General features: G+C 43.5%; 1 protein-coding gene across 10 annotated transcripts in view; it reads right to left on the bottom strand.

Annotated features, from left to right (window-relative positions):
- The window catches only part of FGD4 (FYVE, RhoGEF and PH domain containing 4), a 1139208-nt gene that overhangs the window by 51105 nt on the left and 1063819 nt on the right, over positions 1–24284 (bottom strand). For all 10 annotated transcript variants that reach the window (XM_069628200.1, XM_069628199.1, XM_069628201.1 and 7 more), the window contains one exon: positions 3856–3996. In XM_069628200.1, the coding sequence (XP_069484301.1) occupies positions 3856–3996 (141 nt within the window). The remainder of the gene's footprint in view (positions 1–3855; positions 3997–24284) is intronic.

Raw genomic sequence — 24284 nt, forward strand, 5'->3', positions numbered from 1 at the left:
CCCATGGCTAAGCTGGTTGCGTCGGTTTCGACTATATATGGGAGATCGGGACGCGGGTGCTTCAAAATAGGTGCGGACGTGAATTTAGCTTTCAATTCCTGAAAGGCCTGTTCGGCTTCCTGGGTCCATTCGAAGCGTTTATTTTTTCGCAAGAGTGCAGTGATGGGTTGTACCACACGTGAAAATACCGGGATAAATCTGCGATAAAAATTAGCTAAACCAAGCATGCTTTGGACACCTTTCACCGAACTAGGTGATGGCCATTTGAGGATGGCATCCACTTTTCGTGAGTCCATTCGGACCCCTTTAGGTGTCAGGATGAATCCAAGAAACTCAACCTCGGTGGTATGGAATACGCACTTTTCCAGCTTTGCAAACAGTTTGTGTTGGCGCAATTTCTCAAGGACGGCCCTGACATGCTTTCTGTGATCAGATTCCGAAGAGGAGTACACAAGAATGTCATCGATATATACGACAACACAAACATCGATGAGTTCCCGAAGGACAACGTTCATGAAGAATTGGAAGGCAGCAGGCGCGTTGCACAACCCGAAAGGCATCACCTGGTATTCGCATAATCCATATTTTGTACGGAAGGCCGTTTTCCATTCGTCGCCTTCTTTTACTCGCACCAGATGATAAGCCCCCCAGAGATCTAACTTGGTGTATACGCAAGCGTCCTTCACCTGGTCAAGGAGTTCAGGGATCAGAGGCAGAGGGTAACGGTTTTTAACAGTTATCTGGTTCAATGCGTGGTAGTCGATACAAGTTCTAAGGTCACCTTCTTTTTTGGGCACTAAGAACAAAGCCGAGGATGCCGGAGACTTTGACGGGCGAATGAAACCATTGGCTAGGTATTGATCTAAATATTGTCTCAAATGCAGATTCTCAGGTTCAGTAAGGGCATAAATCCTGCTACAAGGGGGTTGTGCACCGGGCACCAGATCGATTTGGCAATCGTACGATCTGTGGGGAGGTAACGTGTTGGCCTGTTCCTTTTGGAAGACGTCCTGAAAGTCTTGGTATTCCGGAGGTAGTTACATGGAGACAGAGGTTACAGACGCTAGACTAATCTTCAGATTTTCTGGGTAGCAGGTTTGTGCACAATCCGGGAAGGTTATTCTCTTCGCTCGCCAATCAATTCGAGGATTATGTGTCTCTAACCAAGGGATTCCGAGAATAACCTGAAACTGTGGAGCCTTGATTACATCAAACACAACTGCCTCCCGATGGCCGTCCGGACCTATAAGTGTCACCTCAGCAGTGGAATGTGTTACCGGTCCAGAGGCAATTTCGGTTCCATCGACTGTGGTGATGACATTTTTGCTGGTTTTAGGACGCAGAGGGAGGTTAATCCTAGAGACCAATTCACGATCCACATAATTTCCTCTAGCCCCACTATCGATGTATGCCTTTATTGCATGCAACCGCTTAGGCTGTTCCGGATCTACGAGGACCATTGGCACAATGAAATGCGAGGTCTGAGAGTTAGTTTTCAAGCTCGGCAAGCGGACCCCTACGCTTGTCGGGCGTGGTCGTTTCCCGAAACAGTCTCTTCATGGTTTTTATCAGCGGCTCCTACCACCTTCTTGGGCGGTTTTGCCGGGCAATCTCGTAGAAAGTGTCCAGAGGACCCACAATAAAGACAATTGCATCTGCCGTCTTCTTTCACGTTCTTTTTGAGTTAAAGGTCCTTTAACCCCTCTGATTTGCATAGGCTCAGAGACATCAGCACCCTTGGGGTTAGCGTGGGTCTTGACCAACACCTGGGTCTCAAACTTGGACCCATCTGCTTTTCTGTTTTGAAGTCTGTGATCCAATTGGACCACTAAGTCTATATATTCTGTGCATTCTTGGGGCGGATTTACAACTTGGGCCAGGACATCTTTAAGTACTCCGCGTAGACCTCGATAAAATAACGTGATTCTTTTATCCTCTGGCCACCCAGTTTCCACAATTAGTCTATTAAAGGTCCCGATTGCCCTGTCGCAGGGATAGGAGTTCGTCATCCAGAGCCTGCCCCTGAGAGTGTCGAGCAAATAACCTTTCCATGCTTGCTTGAAATCCTTGAAAATCACGGAGAATCGGGTCATCTTGAGTAACCAGTGGAACTGACCAATCGGCAGCACAGCCGCTGAGATATGACAATACAAAGGCTACCTTGGTCTGGTCATTAGGGAAGGCCCCAGGTCTGCATAGGAAGTGCAAACGACACTGATTCATGAATATGGCGAATCGTTTGGGTTCCCCAGCAAAGCGTTTGGGTGGGGCCAGCGGCATGTTTCCAGGTAGATTAATCTGCACAGGGTTACTGGGAACCACAGGAGCGGGGTTCCCCCCGGAACCGGGTAGAGTAGTGTGTCCAGCTTGACCTTGCAAAAACTGTTTAGCCAGGTCATCAGTTCTTTCCTTTGATACAATCACTTCCCTCCTGAGAGCATTTGTCTCTTGACGAGCGGCGTGTACTTCGGCCCGTAATTCCCCCAGTAGTTGGGTCAACTGATCAGTCTCAGAAGTTTCCATAGCGCCTGGGTGGGAATTTGTAGAAAGGCTTCGCGTTCTGTAACGCTCACCTGACTCCCACGGAGGCGCTGGTCTAGTCTGGGTTGCTGTGGCCTCTTCGAGCGTGATGCGCAGAACTCGGAACACCGACTGAACAGGGCATGATGCCTGCTCCCGGGGGTGCTGGGCCTGGCCTGGTGCTCCGGGGGTAGGCATCTTGACACTTATCCACATACATTTTTAATGCATTCTCATTTGCATATTGTTCCAAGACCGTTAGTTGCCTCTGTAGGCCCACAGGCGTCTGGTCCAGCAGGAACAGATCATCCGCATACATGAAGCACACTATAGGCCATTTCCCTAATTTATGTGGATATGAAGTCGTCTTAACCAAATGCTCCCCAATATCAGCAATGACAATATATCCTGCGCACCCCCATCCATAATTTTTTGGAATAACCTTTCTCGGTCTACACAATCAAACGTGAGTTTAAAATCTATGAAAGCAATATAGACTGGCTGGCCTGACAGTGTGAGGAACCTGAGGGCGTCCTCACTTCTTTTCTAACTCCTCTTAATACAAAAAAGATCTGGGTGGTTCTAAGGACTTTCTGGATCATAGCAGAGTCTTACCCTCAGTGTCTCATAAATAAAGTAAAGTAAATTAGTCTGAAACTAAGGTGACACCTTAGTTTATCCATGCATCTAAAAAGGTGACAATCAAGAAAGCATCTTTCGGAGCCAGTGACTAGTATCTCTAAAGAAAAGTACTAGACCATATAAGAAACCAGGGGTGCCTCAAGATAGGCAGTATTAGACGAATTTACTTTATTTTCTTTATGAGACACTGAGGGTAAGACTCTGCTCTGATCCAGAAAGTCCTTGAACTGCACAGAACTTTTTTTGTATTAAGAGAAGTACTGACAATATGGTTTGTCAAGCCTGAACTAATCCTATATTAATGATGTACATATAGATTGATGTGTTATGTAGATTTGTTTTTTTAAATGTGATTGGGAGCTACGGGATATACCGACGAATCGAAGTCACACTAAACTAAGGAGCAGGAGGTGGCAGGGAAATCCCTCCTGAGTTTAGGGCAAGTTAGGCCTTAATCCACCCTGCATTTTGAGTTAAATAAAACTTTGAAGACAAAACGTGAACCTGTTGTCTGCGTCTACTTCTTGATGCCTTTACACTGCACAAATCAAGCACTGAACTCAGTTATGAAACACAAAGTGTAGCAATCACGCTACAAATGGTTGTTTATATTCCAATACATATTGCTTGCCTACTTTAAAGTTGCAGTTATTGAAAGAAAAGGCAAACTGTGCCTTGTAGTATTGCTGTTACCTGTTGTGCACAGTATAAGTAAAGTACAAGGGAGTCGTGTTCAGGAATAACACACCACATTTTCTGTGAGGGCTTGGATTTCTCATTGTACTGTAGAAAGCCACAAATAATGCTGTTTTTTGAAACTTCAGCTGCATCAATCTGTGGAAAAACAACAGAGAAAATTAGAGCTCTCTAATAAACTGGTTTGACAGTCTTTCACTGCTGGAATTAAAAACATGGTGTCGTAGTGTATGGATCCAACATTAGGGATGTAGGTACCCGTATACTATGTGAAAATCTTTTTCTCGCTCCACTCTGTCCCACAATCTGTGCCCAAACTGACCCCCCCCCATCTGAGTAAATTGCCAAAGATGTAATGGCCAATAGAAAGTTATTTTTTTGCCTTATTATTTATTTACACAAAGCTCACAAGTGGTTCTATGTCAGGTGCAATTGAATCATCTAGCCATGGATTTCACTCAGCATTTTGGAATTTGGAGTCCTGCATTTATAATGTGAAAGGCAAACTTATGAACCAAAATGCAAAGAACGCACTTGGACTCGATGAGACCCTTCCTCCTGGAATGGGACACTTTGAGAGCTTACTTTAAATTATTTCCCACAGAATAAGTAAACATGCAACATTTCATCAGCTGACGTTGCTGATTCGCTCCATTTTACCACCTTCCTCTTAATTCTTTGGGAGTTTTACTACACGTAAGAGGTTTTAAATCTGTGCTATATTTGGCAGAAAATGTGAAAACAAAGCAAGTTAATTCTATAAGCACCTAGGCTTCCTCATTGAATAGCAAATGGGCAGCAGACTCCTTATTTCCAAGTTTATTTAGCTGTTCGGATGCAGTTGCTGTGCCACAGCAACTTCTATTATGGGGAGTGTGAGTTGGTAATGAAAGGGAGCCTGATATAAACTAAGATTAAAAGAGCTACTGTATTTGAGCAACTTATCCGTATTCCTATGTCAAATGGTCTTATACTCCCAGCACCTTGGGAATGGAATGGATAAAATTCGGTTGATGGCGATGGCCAGATAAGCGATCAGGTGAACAGGTTTCACAACAAATTGAGCATATGTAATAAAGATGTCAAATAACATATGTGCCGCAAAGCTGTCTGTTGCTAAAACAGGCCAGTAGGGAGGATAACCTCTAGATGTCAGAGTTAGGGGAATTTATGGGTACATTTTTGTCCATAGAAGCCGACAATCATAAGTAAACGCCTTAGAGAATAAGAACATGAATTTGGAGATATGGTCTAACTCGCCTACACGAATAGAGCTTCAAGTAAAGGACTGCAGACAGAATGGCTACATTATAGCAGAGTGAAGACAGCACTGGAAAACTTTGGGAACACGTTTTAGAGACTGAGGAGGGCTGGTAGGAGTGATTCTGTGAAATGTAGAGAACGGCTTCAAGCTTGGATTTCAAGCTAGGTTTCTGCTGACAGAGGTATACTCCCGTGTATTTGAACAGGTCTTGTGAGGGGCCACAACTTTGTGTTTTTTAAAAAATCTTTATGATTTTAAATTACCCCAGTACAATTGTACATATCATTTTGATAGGGACAATTTAAGTGAACAACCCTAACAATTAGAGCCTGCTATCTCAGAGGGAGCTGCCAACATACAATATTCAATAGTACATAATCTTATGGGCAATAGTACAGTATAATGAACAAAGGGAGGATGCTCTATACGGTACAGTACCAATTTCCAACATCATTCTAGAGAACCTGATGAGATATTTTGTAGCTACACCATTGGGTCCAGCAGCTGTAAACGTACTCATCAAACCCCAGACGGGGTGCTCTCCTGGTCGGGTACAGATCAGAAGGGCGGTCTGCATTGTTTAGAAGTAGGAACCAGATACTGTACAGTGTGTCATCATCTTTGTGTTCATGCTTGCTTAACCTGAGATTGCATTCAGTTTTACTCCATTTATGCAGATCAGGTCTCCAGTCTTCAAATTTGGGTGCAGCAACAGGCTTCCACCGTAATACGATGCAACCTTTTGGTAATATCAAACCCAGCATTATAAACTTTAACAGCATACTCTTTCTTCTCAGCGGAAGTAGGACAAGTAGACCTACTTCTGGGGATACCTCCAGCACAACATCAGAAGTTCTTGTAAGTTCCATTGCCCTCTCTCTCCCAAAGCTTGCACCAGGGGACAACTCTGCCACATGTGTAGAAAACTATCTTCCTGTGACTTACAGCGGGAACATGCAGAGGTCTCATCTGCTTTAGTTTGGTGAGGTTACAACTCTGTTAACATGTTTTCACAGGTCGTGCACCATTCAATAGCCCGTAGATTCCAACCTATATCCCATTGTAACTGAATTGCAGATATTTTGTGCAGCCTCCATCTAGCACATACTTTGTACGAGGCCGTTATTTTACCCCCGGACCTAATTCTAGCAGCATGCTGTTATAGAATGGCTATGTTTGGTTCAAATGGGAAATCTGGCCACAGCTTCCTAATCTGTGCCACGTAACCGGCATACGCCAAATCAAAAAGTGACCATCTCCCATTTGCCAGCACTCATTAAGCCTAGCAAATTCCATAAGATGGCCATCTCCATGCAGCCACACCATATTTTTGTAACTTGAACATACCAGCGAGTGACCCTTCAGGAAGCTAGGACTGCTAGGCTTTCATGTTTTGCCACATGTAGGTAGAGAGGGTAGGAACATTAACTTGTACTGCTCGAGTCAAACCATCTCCATTCAGATCTGCTGCGTTGTACTAAATGATTGGGGCAGTACCACTGCATCTTTTCCATTTAAACTGGAATATTCCTCAAGTTAACGAGAGCTATTGTTCCCTCAAGCCACAGAACTACCCACTGCAACTATGCTGCCCTGGAATATGCTAAATACATCTGGTGGCGCTATCCAGTCTTGCGAGTAAGGAGGCTGTATTTCTTTGAACCCAATCTTTGCTGCCATATCACCCCAATGGATTTGGGTATCCCCAGGAGTATGGATTCAAATATAATGCCCTGGGATATACTATCACTTTAGACAATGCCACCCTACACATAAGAAAGATGGGAAACTTTAGCCAGAACTCTAAAGATCTTCCAAGGCCTGACAACAATTTTGATATGTTTTCTTCAAAAATAACTGCCGGATGACTGATACTAACACCCAAATACCTGGACAGGGGCATAGTTATCTGTAATGGGACTAGCTTCTGAATACCATCCCCGGTCCAAGACAATGGTTAGATTATGGACTTTGACCAATTTATCTGCAGAAATCAGATACAACTCCTCCACAAGCTTTAGCAACTTGCCAAATCTCCTACCTGGCTCATGAACATATAAGAGAATGCCATCTGCGCAGAAAGCGATCACATGATGTTTGTCTAATACATTAATCCAGTCTTCTGCAAACCATGACCGGAACAGGCAGGCCACAGGCTCCATAACTAGCACAGAAATCAAAGGTGACATGGGACAATTTTCTAGATCCCCTGAGCCATCTCCTTTACAATGTTCTCGTGGTTCGTATTCTTGCCACTGGGGATTCATGTAGTAATGACACCCAACTGATTACCAGTATTCCCAGCTCTACGTTTTTCAGCACCTCTTTCATGTAGAACAAGTCCATGTGGTTGGTATCAAAGCTCACAAAGACAATATCCTGGTCCTGTTTCAAATATATTGCATTGTATTCCTACAAGGTAGGAACCTGGCTTGATCTACAGGAACAAGCGAAAAAATAATCCTCAAAAGGCAACCTGCCAGTACCTTGCTCAACCTCTTATTGTCTACATTGATCTTAGATGGGGGAGGTTATGATGCACAATCCAATCTCTCCTTTCCCAGTTAAGGCAGATGGCCACCTCCTGTGGGGACGCTGGCAAGGCTCATTCTCCAAAGCATCATTATACACTGTTAATAAGCTGGGTGCTAGTTATCCTTTATATGTTTTTAAAAAACTCTGCTGGAAAGGCTCCCCCCTTGGCGTTTTCCCAGTGCACGAATTTCAGGTGGCACGATCACATTTCACAAAACTTAGCGGGTCTTCTGATCATCCCTTCCTTCTGTGCACAATAGGATATACCCACTTCATTTAACATGTCCTAAACCTGATCTGGATTGTTCTAGGGCTTTTGTGTTTAGAGATCTTTGTAGAACTCTTCAGACGTTTTACTTATTTACTCATTTCTGTAGACCAATCCTTCTGCTGAGTTTGTGATTTTCCCTATGTTTGCCAGCCTAGCCCAGGCGCACACAACTTTCTCACCCTCATTATGCTGCTTAGTAATATATGCTTTATATTTGTAGTGTCCTAGTTTGTCAAAGGACTGAAACAATTCCTTCCTCTGGGACAGTAACACCCGCTGCCTTTTTTCACCGGTCAACAGTTTTTTCAGCTCTTCCACTACTTTCTTCTTCTATGTCATAACATCTAGCAGTTGTCTACATACCCCATATCGAACAGACAGATAGTTTCCCCTGATGGTCACTTTAAATTCCTTCCAGAATGCTGCCACTCTTATGCACTGCTTTCTCCTTTATTTATTTTTGCATTTGTAAAGCGCACAGAAGCTCACTGGCATTGAGGCACTGGTTACAGGGTGGTAAAGGGAAAGGGGGTAGGGAGTATGGGAGGGAAAAGCAATGGAGAGGAGAATACAGAGGATAACATGGGTTTACAGTTTCATTGCATCATACTCAAAGTCTTTGCGTGATGTAAGGAGGCACAGTGTTCGATATGCAGCAGTGAGTGATCTAAAGGTTTTTAAAGTTTGCGTTCTTTAACTGGAAGCCCGTGAGCAGCTCTTCCGAGTGCTGCTACTTAATTACATTTGGAAAGGTCCGTAGCTGCCCAGATGGCAATATTCTGGATAGTCTGAAGCTTGCAAAGATTCTGTTTCGTGGTACCGGCTAGGAGGGAGTTGCAGTAGTCGAGCTGGAGCCAACAGTGGCTCTTCTTATGGTCAAGCGGTCATGTGATGAGAGTAGATGTTTGGTGGCATTCAAATGTTTGATGGCATGGGCCACTGAAGATGCAATGGAATTGACGTGCCGGGACTAAGGCTTGAGTCTAGGTAGACGCCAATTGTTTTGATGCTTGAGGAGACCGGGATGGTGCAGGCACCAATGGTAAATGAGTGGTAGGCTGGATCCTGTTTGGCCAAATGAGACGGGCGACTGACAGTCAGGATTTCTGTCTTGTCATCCTTCTCTGCAAATGTAACCGGTATTTGTCTACGAACCCCATATTAAACAGATATGCATTTACCCAACCAAGCGAGCAATTCTTGAGGGTCGATTACCACCTCATCTACGCAACATGACCCGTTATAGAACATCTCCATTTTGTAAACCCTCTGCATCCAACTATGAACTTCAACCAACAAACTTCCCCATAAACCACCCGTGCAGCACAAATAACCACAAAATCTGCAGCATCATTCTGTAAGGAAGATCTCCACGGCTGGGGAGCAATCTTCCTGTATTTAAACAGTCAAATTACTATACTAAAGCATAAAACCCTGAGCTGGCCACTGTGAACACCTCCTCCCTAATAGTGGCATGTCCAAGTAAGAGTCCAGGGATGGGACCAGGAGATCCCTGCCTGAATCCCATTGACAGGTAAGCTACCCACCACTAGTCCCCTTTTTATTTGTATTCTAAAGAGCTTCTTTATCCAATTTTCCAAAATAGTCCCTTTCTTTTCGTTTCCCCCAAAAACTTTTATTTAACAGACTGTGATAGAAGACAAGTGCAAATGAACGGTACAATGTTCGTGCAACATCACAGGTTGTATTCCAGTAATACATCTCAGGGGTTGCAAACACTCCTGTTACACAGGTGAGGTGCCGGCTGTAACATAATTTAATGCACTTTCCCTGTCAGTAGAGCAGTGAGAGGATGTGTACATGCAAGCCCAGATTCACAGCCATGCATAATCTTCTATTGTGATGCCCAGGTCCTCTTCCCATTTACTCATATAGGGCAAGCGTGTCATGTGGCGGCCTTCTGTATCCACGCAATCTGAATAGTCTAGAGACTTTTGGTTTTTGGAATCCTGGCTGAAGAGCCAATTCCAGAGGATATGGGGGGGTCTAACTGCCTTCTCCCAACACCCAATGTCGTAGCTGGGCGTGGTGAAACCGCTCTGATTCACCCAATGAGAACTCCTGTTTACAATCAATAAAGAATAGCGGGGCACCATCATTGTAAAACTAGTGTAGGGTCTCCAAACACCCCCATCCGAAGCCCCCAACCTCCCCCGCTAACATCCCAGCTGAAAAGCAGGGTTCCTCCAGAACGGCGTAAGAGGACCTATGCCCAATGGGGTGCCCCACTGATGAAGTGCTATTTTCAGGTAATAGAGCAAGTGTGTAGTGGCTCTGAGCAATGGAAGCCCTGTGAGTCCTGCCAGACCCCTCACATCAATGTAGGAGAGTTTCGCTAATGTCACCCCCCAAACAGGCCTGTCAATCTCCGTCCACTTAGGTGCCGCTTCATTCACCCCCATGTTACTGCATGCAAAACCTGTTGTTATGCTTAAACTAAAATGGCGCTGGTGCGCAGTGCATTCTGGGAGCGCTCGGAGCCATGATGGATATTTACTTCCTGCCGCAGTGAAAAGCTGCACACATTTTGCTGAGTGTTAGATTCACGGTGCTGAGGAAAACATGCTTTTCAAACCTGGTATGCGGTCAAGGACATTTCTGCTGGGAAAGCTAACTTTGTTATGGTTTGTTCCTGTTCTCCGTGGAGCGTGTTTTTAGAGGAGGGAGGCACTCTGCTCCTTGAGGGTGGCTGTCGATAGACCCATCTGGCAACCAACGGCTGCTCATCAATGCGCAAGTGCCATTTCCAGAAGGTTTGAGAACTGCCACCCCTTTTCGGAGTGTGTATATATGCGGAAACCCGGAGGTGGTCAGGTGAGACTTCAGCCGGAGGAGGACGCTTATGTCCGGCATTCCTCTGAGCGGTAGTGCTCTCGGCCCAGCTGTTCCCGGAGTCTTCCAGCTGCTTCTGGGTGAGATGAGGAATCCAGTATCGCTCACGGTGATGTATTTTCTTTTGAATTCTTTGCTTCTTCTGTGATTTATGTCTATATTATTTCTGTGAGTTATTTCTATGTTATTACTGGTTGCTTCTAAACTTGCGTCTTTCTGCGTTCAAAGTATTGGCTCTATAATTGCATTGGTGATTTATGTTTTTCCGTGCACTCTGGGGAGAGCAATACACCCGTGGCGCTGGGTTGTACCGGAAGAGATCCGGGACGCCCAGTCCCCCCTCACCTTTATGGGTTTTAACAGTACCTTATGAGAGATCCGGGCCCGCTTATTCCCCCAGATGAATCAGAAGACTTTATTTTGAAGACTGCACTGCTCAGCATCAGGAATCTGTACTGGCAGTGCCAAGCATCGGTATAAGAACCAAGGCACCAGGTTAATTTTAACAGCAGCAATCCTGCTAGACCAAGATATTTCTTGCCATCTATGAAATGGCCAGCCAATTCCACTGTATCGGAGAGAGCGCCTCCAACGTGCTCAGGTTAGGGGCCTTTATTTATTGTGATATCCAACCCATGCGATTTAGAATAATCAACTGTAAAGCCCGAAACCCTCCGGAAGCTAGCTAGTTCCCCCAGTAAAGCTGCCAATGAGCTATCAGGACATTGAAGAGTGAGGAGCACATTGTCCACATACACTGAAATATTATATCCCCCCCCCCCCCAACTGCGACACCCACAATATTCCTGATGTGACAGGCAAATGGTTCCATCGTCAAGGCAAAGATTAGCGGGGACAGAGGGCAACCCTGCTTCATGCCTCTAGATAGGGCCATATATGGTGTATAGAGCCGATTTACTCTGAGTGAGGTTGATTGTTCCCAGTAGTTAGCTAGAACCATTGACTTAAAGTTAGGTCCAAAGTCAAAGGCTTGCAATGTGAGTTTTATGTACATCCAGTCCACCTTATCGAATGCCTTATGGGCATCCAATGCTACCACCCCACCTCAGTCCATGTCAAATGGGCAACCTCTTAAATTATCCTGAGTACTACGTCCGCTATAAACCAGTTTGGTTTCAGTCTATAATACTTGGCCGAACCTCCATGAATCTACGTGCCAGAATCTTGGAGAAAAGCTTTAAATTGTTAGTGAGGGTAATTGGGCGATATGAATCACAGTAAATCGGATCCTTCCCCAGTTTAGGAATGAGGACCGCAGTTGACATCCCCATTGTAGGGGTGATTCTCCCTGATTCCAGGAACTAGTTGAACAGGGCTGTCAAAAGTGTGGGGTAAGGAGGAGCCTGAACTACTTATAGAAGGGGGCTCTAAATCCATCGGGACCCAAGGCATTATTTTTCAGGGTGTTTATGGCCCAGTTCACCTCACTGGATAGTAAGGGACCCTCAAGGGATTCCCTCAACTCACTAGACAAGCGTGAAACCTTGGCCTACCTCAAATAAGTGGACTGCAACCACTCAGAAAGAGACAACCCCACAAAATAGTTCCTTTCTTAATCAAGGATAAGAAAGCAAGATGTTTTAGAACCATGTCTTTTCTCTATTATCATCAACAACATCTAGGTTAATGGCTGTCATGCCTTGTAGTGAGAGTAAAAATAGCAATATTTCACAACTTTTCCTTATTTGATTGCACCAGAATCCTAATGCCAATACCAGAATCCCATCTCCAGCCTTAATACAGAGAAAAAGAGCATCTGCACCAAGACATCATAACATAGTTTCATTATAATTTATGGCTTCTTTCAGGTCCTAAAACAAAAGCCTTTTCCCCTTCATTTCGTAGCAGTAAAGGTGGCAGTAACGCATACAGTATTCCCTTTGCCCTGAGGAGTTTCTTATCTTAGTAAAACGTCCTTCAGTTCTGTATTTCGACTCCAAAATTGGGATACAAGGATTAGTTGTTATCACTACAGATAGTCTTCCATACGTCTGTGCTGTGGCCATTATTTTAAGTTGATCCTGGTATCTCAGTAATTGTACCCTCTCTATTCTGGGAAGCAAGCCTTGTGGTTGCCAGTGCAAAAGGGTCTTATGTTTTCCATCCACCAGTATGCTTTAAAGTACTTCCTGATTGTGAAAACCTTTTGGCACAAATTCGTCAGGAAAAGCTTCCAAGGATGCCCACAGTAATCCAAGGTATCTGCACAATATTTTGCCACGATCACTCGCCCAAGTCCCCTATCTTTGCGGTGCACTGACTGACCGTGGACTGCAGCTGAACAATTGTGGTTTCGTTGCCATCGGTCATGTTCTCCAGTGACAAAGTGAGTCTCTTGACTTCTGCTGTGCACTCTGCCAGCTTTTCTATGTCTTGCTGAATTTGCCCTGCTGGCATTGGCAGTGTAGCCATCTTCCCCGAAATGTGGTTGTTGCCCTCTATTATTAAGCATTTCAGCAGGAATTCGTAGATGAGGTATCTGCCATCATCCTTGCCCGGACAGAGCCCTACTAAATAAATCGACCCTCTCTCAGGCGATTTACAAGCTCCTTTGCCAAAGCTTTCAGGGATTAATCAAATGTGGCTCTCTGATTCATGCCTGTTTTTCCCATAAATATTTACCTTACAAGGCCACTCAGCAAGCTCCTGCCTACCCACAGGACTGGGGCACCGGGGTCAATACATTTTAAGTATATGCTAGATGCGTGCCAAGTTATGGCACTGTTTACATACATATATTGTAATCTGCCCGGTTGTTGGAGTCTGCACATGATGTACTTTTGAAACAATTTTCCTTCAATCAAGAGGACAATATTAAATACTGTGGCCATTTGGTGGCTCCACCACAGCAACAACTGGTGCCCTGGATTACTTTTGCCATTATTTCAGCACTCAGCTGAACACCACCTTGGACTGGACACACCTGGGTAAAGCAGGATACAACACAATACGGCCTATTGATGGGAAAGCCCTTGTTCACCACCTACTGTGCTGTACAATTGGAGAGCTGTCTCTGCTTCATTTGTGGTGAGGCTGGCCAGCTTGCATGAGTCCACATGTCTGAAACTGGGCATAGGCACCAGGGATCCACTCTGTCAGTCCTCCGCAACTCAGAAGAATGCTGAACTGTCCAGAGGCACCCACCTAGCCCAGATGGATTACCCGATCTGAGGAAGCAGCGCAGCACCAGGCAACACTGGTTTGCTGCTTGGCAGGCTCCTACGCTCTTCACGTCTCCCGTAGAGTCCCATGCCCCCACTCAGCCCTCTTAGCTACTGCTATTGGGCATACATGCTGCTGTGGGGGCAAAGGAAAATAAACAGTTGTGAACTCTATGTTGGTGTGGCAGAGCTGGCAGGATTCGCTACTGCTGGTCCAACACCTTGGCATATTTTAACTGTACCTTTACCTTTTGGCGATCTTTTCAGGAGCCAAATTTATGTGTCATCCATCAGATAATGAAGAATATCATGAAAGCGACTGGTAACCTGTCAAAAAAGGTTGGGGTTGGGTGACAAAATCGTCTTAGGTCGGGCATCAGCTCTGCTGCAAAATTCGGAACTAATGAGTGTCAGTTAATTGAACAGCCTTAGTCTAGTAGACATTTTCTGCTTTGAAAAGAAGAGAAGCAAATGGAGCACATGAGAAAGACATAACTGTCTAAAAACTAGGGTTTTTGTTGGGTGGAATATTACTTTCAGAGAGCCATTATGTTAATTTTTTCTTTAGTCATCCCGAGTGATTTCCCAATGGGAAAATAAATTTGGGTATTTTCTGCAACTCTTCAGGATTTATTTGCATACCTGGCACTGCAACAAATAGATTGTGTTGATGCAAAATATTTTTTATGATAAAATGCATTAATAAGGAAGCCATGATGACAATTCTTTTCATTTAACATTATATTATTACTCTGCAGAACCTATAATGACAAATTAGGAATGGAGAACAAACATGTTTTCAAAAGTTTAATTTCTCTCCAAGTGAACGTTTTTTTAAACTTTTACTTTGCTTAAATGCCTTGCCTTTGAAAAACAATTTTAACTATGTTTATTTATTTCAACTGGTGAACGCAACAATTCAACAAAAAACTAGAGTTTATTTGACCTTTGGGATATTTATTAATATTTTTTGATGATATAAATTCTTAATATTACTACATAATTTCACTATTGTTTTCTTTTCTTATCAGTTTGAATAGTTAGAACAAGTGGCGCGGGCCGGCAGCAGGCTATTTCTGCTGCAGCGGAGTGGTACAGCCTTCTTTTGCAACCTTTTGGGTTGAGCCCGCTGGAGGCACACTGGAAGCCAGTGTTAAAATTCCCCCACACCTTGCCGAAGCAGAGCAGAGTAGAGCCGGCAGCAGGCTGATACTGCTGCAGCTGAGTGGAAGGAAGCGACTTGTCTCTGGGACTGCGACTGGGCTGGTGGCTTTGAATGACTGGAAACCGGGTGCAGCGGCATGGAGGGATCGGCGTGCGGTTGCTGCTGTGAGGCTAGGTGGAGAGGAACCAGCCTGTGTATGCTGTTAACAAACATGCTAGTGTAATTCCTATAAGGCGGCCTTGCTGGTGTAAATTGGATGAGATCTGGTGGAACGCAGGTGAGCAGCTACCCGTCACAGTTGCTTGAGGGTAGCAGACTCTGCAACGGTGGAGGGTGAGTTGGAGAGGTTTAGTCCTGACAAGATAATGTGTTATTTAAATCATTTATATACCATCATAGTGTAATGTTTTGGACTATTTGGGACTTCATTACGAAGTATGTTGTCAACTCAAACCTTTGAAAAAAATGGAACCCAAATTGGTTCCTAGATAGTACCTTTGACCTTCTTTTATCCACTGAAAGGTCGCTTGCCTGCTCATATGAATCTGTGAGCCATACCCTGGTCTAAAAATTGCAACCTCCCAAAAGATCAGCGGTACAGTAATAATGATAATTGGGGGTAGGGGGATTGCTTGTGGTCAAGATCACACAGAACCAGTGGAAGTGACCTGGTTTGATCCATCTACTTTAATCACTCCACCTACACCTTTATGGAACCATTTTGAGTGTTTGACAGAGATGGAATGTATTGACTACAAAGCCCACCTGCAATTTGGAAGGACCGCAGGTGGTCCTTTTTCCTGACTCTTCTGACACCTCTGTGATCAAAAGTGTGAATGATAATGTTTCTCGGGCTACGATTATTAATGAAGCCCCCATGTCATCATCACTTGTAATAATTTCCTGGAACATGGCAGGCGCCAAAACTAAGCTGAACAGATTTGATGTTTTGGAATTCTTGGATCAGGCAGGCTTCCTGCGCCAGGAAACCTGGTTACTAAAGAGTGTTGTAAATTATGATTTTCATGCACATTGCATTCCAGCTCACAAAAATGCACCTGGGCGTTGTTATGGTGGGTTGGCAACACTAGTAAAAACCAATCGCACTAGCAGGTAAATTCTTTCAGGGACGTTTGAAATCTTTTCTTCAAATGTTCAGGGTTAAAATGAAAAACACAAAGGATATCCTGCTGGTTAGCTTTTATAATAGCCCCCACCCTCAATATCCAGATGGGGGCTCATCGGAATTGATTAGGATCATGGATGAACTGTTGGAAAATGTGGAAATGCATAATGTGGTTTTAATCTTAGGTGGGGATTTTAATGTCAAGATGGGGTAGGGTGCTCTTTGATGAGACAGAGGACAATCTGGCAGGGATTCCAGAGCCAATCATGTTAGATACCCGAATATGCCCAGCGGGGCTGAGGTTGTTGTTGAGCTTGTATAATTGGGGTATGCGATCAGTGAATGGCCATTTCGCCAATGATATACTGGGTAAGGTCATGTTTTAAACAGCCCAAAGAAGCTGGTCCATTGACTATGTTTGCCTTCCCATTACTTTTTTGGAAACAGTCGTGGACTTTCAGGTCACTGGCGATATAGTTAGCAACCACCATCCAATTGTGCAAGAGCTTGAAAAATGTATGGGACACAACTCTTGCTACATACCTCATCTGTCAATTCCTCTCTTGATAAAAGCAAGAGAAGACTGAAATGGAATCGGAACAATCAGGGGATCCTTATGGAAAACATTATCTTAAACTGAGAGTTGATTGACAACTTTCTTGATGGATGTGAAGGATCAGAGTAATAATTTGGCCAATTCCCTAATGGCTAATATATGGAAGTAATTTATTACTGCATGTAGCAGCAGGAATAAGATGGATTCTCTGTTGTGGTTTAACTTGGATTGTACTAAAGCTAAAATAAGGCGTTTAACAATGTTAAAAAATCCCATTGCTTCCAGGAGTGAAATTATTGCGGCAAAAGTATCCTATAAACAAACTATTGCTAATGGGAAAAAAGAAATCAGGAGAACGTTGTGGTCTGATGTGATGATTGCTTCTGAACATGATACGAAGGCCTTCTGCGAAATGGTGAACCAAGGCCCGTTTTACAAATATAAGTTTCAAGGCCTGGACACTATAGTCCTGGACCATGCTTGGTTAGATCATTTTACCAGCCTTTACAATACAGGACCTGCACATGGTTTATCTGATTTACCTTCATCATTAGATGCTCAGGGAGCTCATCAATGCTTAGTTGAAGGTATGGGTATGGCGTTAGAATTCTCAGTGGCTGAAGTAATTGTGGTGATTAAATGTCAGAGCCTTTAACAGATCACCAGGACCAGATAATATACCTGCGGACCTTTTTTCTGCAGTAATACATCTGTGGCCACCCATTCTGAAATTGGTTTTAATGAAATTACCTCTAGGGGTGAGGGGCATACCTCCATCATGATTTTTAGCAATAATACAACCTATCTCCAAGAAAGGTTCAAGGGATAAGCCAGGCTTATACAGACAGATTTCGCTTCAGGATTCCCTCTTTAAAATCTTTGGATGTGTTCTCCTAGCTAGGATGGAGAGCAGGGCGGCACTAAACAACATTCTGTCCCCTGTTCAGCTGGGATTCAGATCAGGGTTGGGTACTTGTGAGCAATCGCCTAATTAATATATGATGGTGTTCCACTCCCTGCATGTGAAAAAGGAGTCAATTTACCTGGCCTTCATGGACCAGATTACTGCTTTTGAGAAAGTCAATCGTGCTACGCTGTGGCAGGTGCTCAGGTCCATGAATTGTCCTGTGGGAATTATCAACCTTCTAATAAAGCTCCATCAAACTACACAAGCTGTGTGCAGGGAAATGGGCATTGCACTAATTCTTTCCCAGTCAAGGTAGGAGTATGCAGGGCTGTGTCCTGGTTTCCCTACTCTTTAGGTTGCACATAAATGGCTTTTATGAAATGATACTGTATTGATTATGCATACGCCACAAGCATTACAGAAAATCATCCATCATTATACGAATTTCATGGATGAGCTTGATCTTAAGGCGAATACATAAAAATCCACAGTCATGACATGTTATAAAGGGATGCGTTCACCTAAACTCCCACCTATGTGCAACAAGCATACTATTATCCCAATTGTTAAAAAAATTCAATATTTGGGGCGAGTTTCACGTCAATTGTTTCATCAGAAGCATGTGTCAAAAACAATTCATGAGGTTTATGCAACCCTGGAGAAGGAGGGGGGTGTTCTCCATTGTATTGCAAAGTTTAAGGCAAAGCCATTAGAACTCATCCTAAAAGTATATCACAGCAAAGCAGCCTCAGTCACCCGACATTTGGTTCAGGTAATAGAAAATTACTGTTTAAAACAAATCCTGGGACTTCTTCACTCTGCCTCCAATTATGGGGCTCACCTGGAACTGGGTTTTGGCTTTTGCAGCAACTTACTGTCAGCCTAACCACTACTCCACTAGCTACGCCTATGGAGTAATGAGGCTATCCCGACACATGATATTATCAGGTTTCTAGTTCTAAAAGATGCCAATGTTACGATGCCATGGCTAAAATGTATAAAAACTATGATTTCGGAAATTGATGCTCTTTCATATTTTATTGCACCAGACATTAAGAACTCGGGCGGCAACAGCTCTAAAAACTAGACTTGCATCTCATATACAGGAAAAATAGAATTGTATGAGTTCCTAAAACCATTCAATCGGAGGAATGCGTTTATAGAGGCACTTAGTGCAGAAAAATACTTATTATGGGCTGCAAACCCCACTCACAGGATTCTGCTCACTAGGGCATGTTATAATTGTCTCCCTTTAAGAGCCATTATGGCTTTATGGAAGGATACTAGTGATAATGCAAATCAGACATGTTTATTGTGCAGTGCACCTCCAAAGGACCTGGCAATGTTTTTTTAGTTTTCCCTGTGCATCATGAGATAAAAGCTGGGACCAAAAGGCTGTTACTGCGTGAATTACAGTTTGTACTGTTCCGCCTGGCACTACTTTATCTCTTGTGGGTGATACTCCAAGAGTGGGATGGGCACCCCTATCGTTTGAGGCGTGCCTTGAATAAAAGGAAAATGTGAATACATTTTTAGATGTTAATATACCCAACATTTTTGTTTTTGCCAGTGGGCTGCTCGAGGGAAGGAACTCCTTGTTTTTTTAATTTGTGCATTCCTTCTTTTTAATAATGGATTTATACTGTATTTTGCCACTGTTTATATTGTATTTTGTATGAGTATGTATTTATTGGAAAGAATGTTTTCCGACGTAAACTAAATTGATGATGAGTTAGAACAATAGTAATATTTATATGAATACCATTTTAAAATGACAGCTAACAGTAATCTCTATATATATATTTGTGAAAGTGTGTTTGTATGTTTGGGGTTGGCTCCAGCCCCATAACATTTGGTGGGCTGAACTTTGGCCCAAGGTCGGCATACCAGTCTGGGGTGTACTGGCAATGGGGAAATTTGACCAACCCCACCCATTCGCCATGCACAGGGTGCAGGTCTGGGCACTGTGCTATCAGTATGGGAGATTTTGGGAGATTGACAATTGTGCGATTGTTGTCTCCAGCCCCACAACAGTTAGTGGGCTGAGGTTTTAGCCCTATATCAGCATACCTGTCTGGGGTGTATTGGTGATAGTGAAATCTGACCAACCCCACCCATTCGCCCGGCACAGGGCACGGCCTGGCCCTCTGCTATCAGTATAGGCAATTTCGGGAGATGGATTTTGCAATTTTTCAAAAATAGGAAGTTAGGACACAATAAAACATACTCAAGGCTATATAGTACACCCCCATGTGCATGTCAGCTACAGACCCGGTCAACGCTGTGAAGGTACTACTAGTTATTTAAATAGTGTGACATCAAGTACTGTTATTCATTTTATATTTTAATTTTGAAAAGTGAACTAATGTAGCACACATTTTTTAATACGGTTCTTATTTTGTTTCCAGAGTTGCTACTTTTGTACATTTGACTTTCATATTCTCTGAGAGGTTAGTCAAACCCAATCAAGGGGAGTGGGAATAGTGGTTAAGGCTTCGTCTCAGGAGAGGGGGGTGGGGTCACGGATCCACAGTGAGTCCACATAGTGAAATACACAATGATTCTACACAAATACTAGATTTATTTTAGGCCAAAAAACACAGTAGGAAAATGAATCAAGCAGATAATGTTATTACACAACACTCTAAATATAAAACATATACACAATCCCCTTTGGTTATTGAAATGCACACAATTCACCTATACACGCAAATGGAAGGGAAGTAGTTATGCAATGATAGAACCAGCTCACAAAAATAGAAGCCCTACCTGTATGAGTCCAATCGCTATGTTGAACAGGGTCTTGTGACCAAAAGTCACAAAGTTCTTTTAGGAGAGGGGACAAAGGTAGGAAGAATTCTTGGGTGGGTGAGAAATTTTCCTAAATACTTTATAAGGTACTGGTAAGTAATATGCTTTTCTATCGGTTAGAACAGCTATTTAAGCAAACTTTTAAAAAGCGAGAAAATGAAATAAACAAACATTTATTTTAAGGTTTATTCTTGGGGAAACAGGGTTAGTTTACTCACCATCCTTGCTCCAATTTTCCCAAATTACTTGGCAGGTCGACTGAGTCGCTGGAGGTAGGTTTTCCCGCCATTGAATACAGTAGAAGACAACCAGGAGCTGCAGGTGCTAGGAGGATTCTGGTCAAGTCCAAGAGCTGAGTGCAACCCTTTTTGATGAAAACAAGCAGCAGACACTGATGCAGGCAACTTCAGGACACTTGACCAGATGGAGGGGAGCTAGTTCCAACAACAGTCACTGCACACATGCGACAGCAGGTATCTTCTCAGTCACAAACACAGACGGTCATCCAGGACAGAATCCCTTGATGATGGGACTCTGAAACTTGGCAGTAAGGTGACTTGTACGAGCTGGCAACTACCAAAGTTCCAAGCGAAAATGTGGAACAGCGATGATTCTGGCACGGTAGCCCAAGTCTGAGATGGTCAGTCCACTGGGTAGTCCAGGGACACTTCTAAAGGCTTCAGGTAGCAGGATGGTGAGAAGGCGTTGAGACTGGTTGGTCCCGCCAGTTTAAAGGGGCAAAGCACTGACAAGGGCCTTCTGAGAAGGACAGCAGGGCTTCACCAGGACAGTTGCAGGAAAAGTTGCTATGCCTCTTCAGAAGTCATCCTCAGGTCCTCAGTCAGCTGCACAGCTAGACAGGATACTTGGCTCCGTTTCTGATCTACTGAAATGGCTGCAGGACTCCTCTTCTTATCCTAAAATCAGGTGAGTGATCAAATTTAGCCCTCCAATAGAAAGGATCCACACCACTCAGTCAGCAGTGGTCCAATCAAGGACCACTGTGGGTTTCATTTGTGTACGCACACTAGACTTACTGGCACCAGTTTGTGGATTAGGTCCAGACAGTCCCAAACCACTTCCTCGGTCCTGTAAGGAGTCCGACATGGGAGAGGGACACATAGGTGGAGTTTTCTCACAAGTAGCCATTTATTAAATAAATTGCAATCATCAATAGACCTCAAGAGAATACTCAGTAAAGGCCTGACTTTCTGGCCACCTTCGGTTTCAGATTACTTCTCACTAAATACTGATCTCTATAGATTTTTTAGAAAGTTAAAACTAAAGAAACATTTCTCACAAATGGAGACACTACAAAAGAAAAAACAACATATTGAATTTCCATTGGAACTATCAATTGTACAGATGGAAAACAGGGCAAACCTCAAACTTAACAGATGAAGAAGATTCCTATACAGTGCAAAAAGTAACGGAAGAAATGAATATTGACATAGACTTAAGTGAAGAAACCACACTAAGGCCAAGATCTACATTTACACCAGCGTTGGCACAAGAGAATGGAATAGATTTATTTCATAAACCAACATTGAGTGAATTGAGATCACAGTACTTTTCAGGGAGATTAGGAAATAGGAAGAAAAACCAAAAGTGGCAAAAGGAAAAAACAGCAATTGATCTGCTACGAAATAACAATTAAAACAGCAGACAAGGGAGGAAACATGTATTAATGGACACTAAGGACTACATAACAGCAGCTGAAGAGCATCTGAACCAAGAGCAGTTTTATGACAAACTAAAGACCAGCCCGCTACCAGAATTGATACTGGAATGGACCTCAATGGTAAAAAATTGGACAGAGCAAAATCTTCTAACAGACACGGAGAAAGACTTTATCAATAATTTTCCCATAATGGGCACCATATACTTTATACCTAAAATACACAAGCCATATACTACCTTCCCTTCCTTCAGACCCATAATCAACAGCATAGGCTCAATCACCAAACCAATATCAAAATACATAGATACTCACTTACAGCCCCTTGTACTAGGTCTCACTTCATTCATAAGAGATACTAAGCATGTCATACAGCAAATCGAAGAAATCGATTGGCAACAACGCTATTTCCTGGTCACATTGGACATCTCCTCCCTATATACAAGCATACCACATGATAAAGGATTAGAAACTACCAACTACTTTTTGAAAACAAGATCAGTTTCATATTACAAGCAAAATGAAATGCTTCTAGAAATGTTACACTTCACACTGAATAACAATATCTTCATGTTCAACGACCAAGTCTATAGACAACAACAGGGGACAGCCATGGGAGGCAAATTTGCACCATCTTATGCCAATCTATATGTTGGTCAATTTGAAATAGAACACGCCTGGTCCCATGAAGCTTTCACTATACTCCACAAAATAATATATTGGGGCCGGTACATAGATGATATTCTTCTGCTATGGAACGGAAATAATGAAACCTTGAACGAATATGTCAATTATCTGAATATCAATCAATACAATTTTAAGTTCACAACCATTCGAAGTCCCAATCGAATCCAATTTCTAGATTTGGAAATGTACATTAAAAATGGAAGAATCCTGACAACTTTATACGTCAAACCAACTACTGGTAATACAATCCTACATGCAAAAAGTCATCATCCCCAACATATTATTCAGAATATTCCGTATGGAGAAATATTAAGAATAAAAAGAAACTGTACTGAACCACTGTACTGTTGTGGGTAAAATAAAGCTTGTATCAACTTTGAGGGAAGGACTTGGAGTAGCATAGGCCGGGAAACCTCCTCCCACCTGGAAGATGTGGTATAAGACCAGAAGCACACGCCCAGTGTGCCAAAACCAGAGCAGACAAACTCGCGGAATGCATGACAGCCCTTCAGGGAGATAGACTGGAAAGGCAGAGTCCCAGAGAGCATCGCGTGAAGGACGATACCTGAGCGGGTACGATCAGATGTGGGAGCCTTGCAGAATGACAGCCAGAAGGGAGCCAAGACTGGGGAAGAGAAGCTGCATACCCTCCCGGACTGCCTGCCTGTAGAAGCACTGCTTAGAAACAGAAGGTAAGCAGTCACACCAAGGATCCCTGCAGTGGGCAGAAAGGCCCCAGGAGACCCAATGGTGGGGTGAGAGATAGACCCCAAGTCCGGGTGAAATACAGACCGCCAAGGTGGGGTGAAAGACTTAAGCCCACGGGGGAGTAAAAATAAGCAAATCCCAAGGCAGGGTGAAAGAAAGCAACCCCGAGGGTGGGATGAGGAACCAAAGACCCCAGGTAGGGGTAAACACCAGGAGATAACTAATTGGAGAGAGTAGAGCAAGATATGTGAGTGGGGGATCCCCTGGAAAATACCTGATCTGGACGTACGCACCAGGTAGCACCTGAAGGCAGAACACAGACCGAAGACAGAGTGTCTGCAAATCCGAAGGAAAAGAGACTAACCAGAAATTGAGACTCAAACCCAAAAGAAGGGTGAATCTATAAGAGAAACATTGTGTCCTGAATGGAATTGTGCAACTGGTGAAGGAATTTTGAGAAAGAAAGTGGGGTCAGAAACCAGCTACCATTCCTCTGTTTGGGAAACAACTCTTATTGTACTTTTGTTAAGAGTTAGGTTATTTTCTTTAAACCAAGTCAAATTGTAGAAACAGAAGTCAGACCAGAATAGATTTCTGGACAGCAGACTGGAGTTATTTTTAAGACATCCTGACTAGCACTCTTATTTTAGATTTTCTTTTTTTCAGATTGGGGCCACGATATT

This window comes from Ambystoma mexicanum, chromosome 12 (genome assembly GCF_040938575.1).
Source record: "Ambystoma mexicanum isolate Mex_15411 chromosome 12, UKY_AmexF1_1, whole genome shotgun sequence".
In the NCBI taxonomy this organism is placed as follows: domain Eukaryota; kingdom Metazoa; phylum Chordata; class Amphibia; order Caudata; family Ambystomatidae; genus Ambystoma; species Ambystoma mexicanum.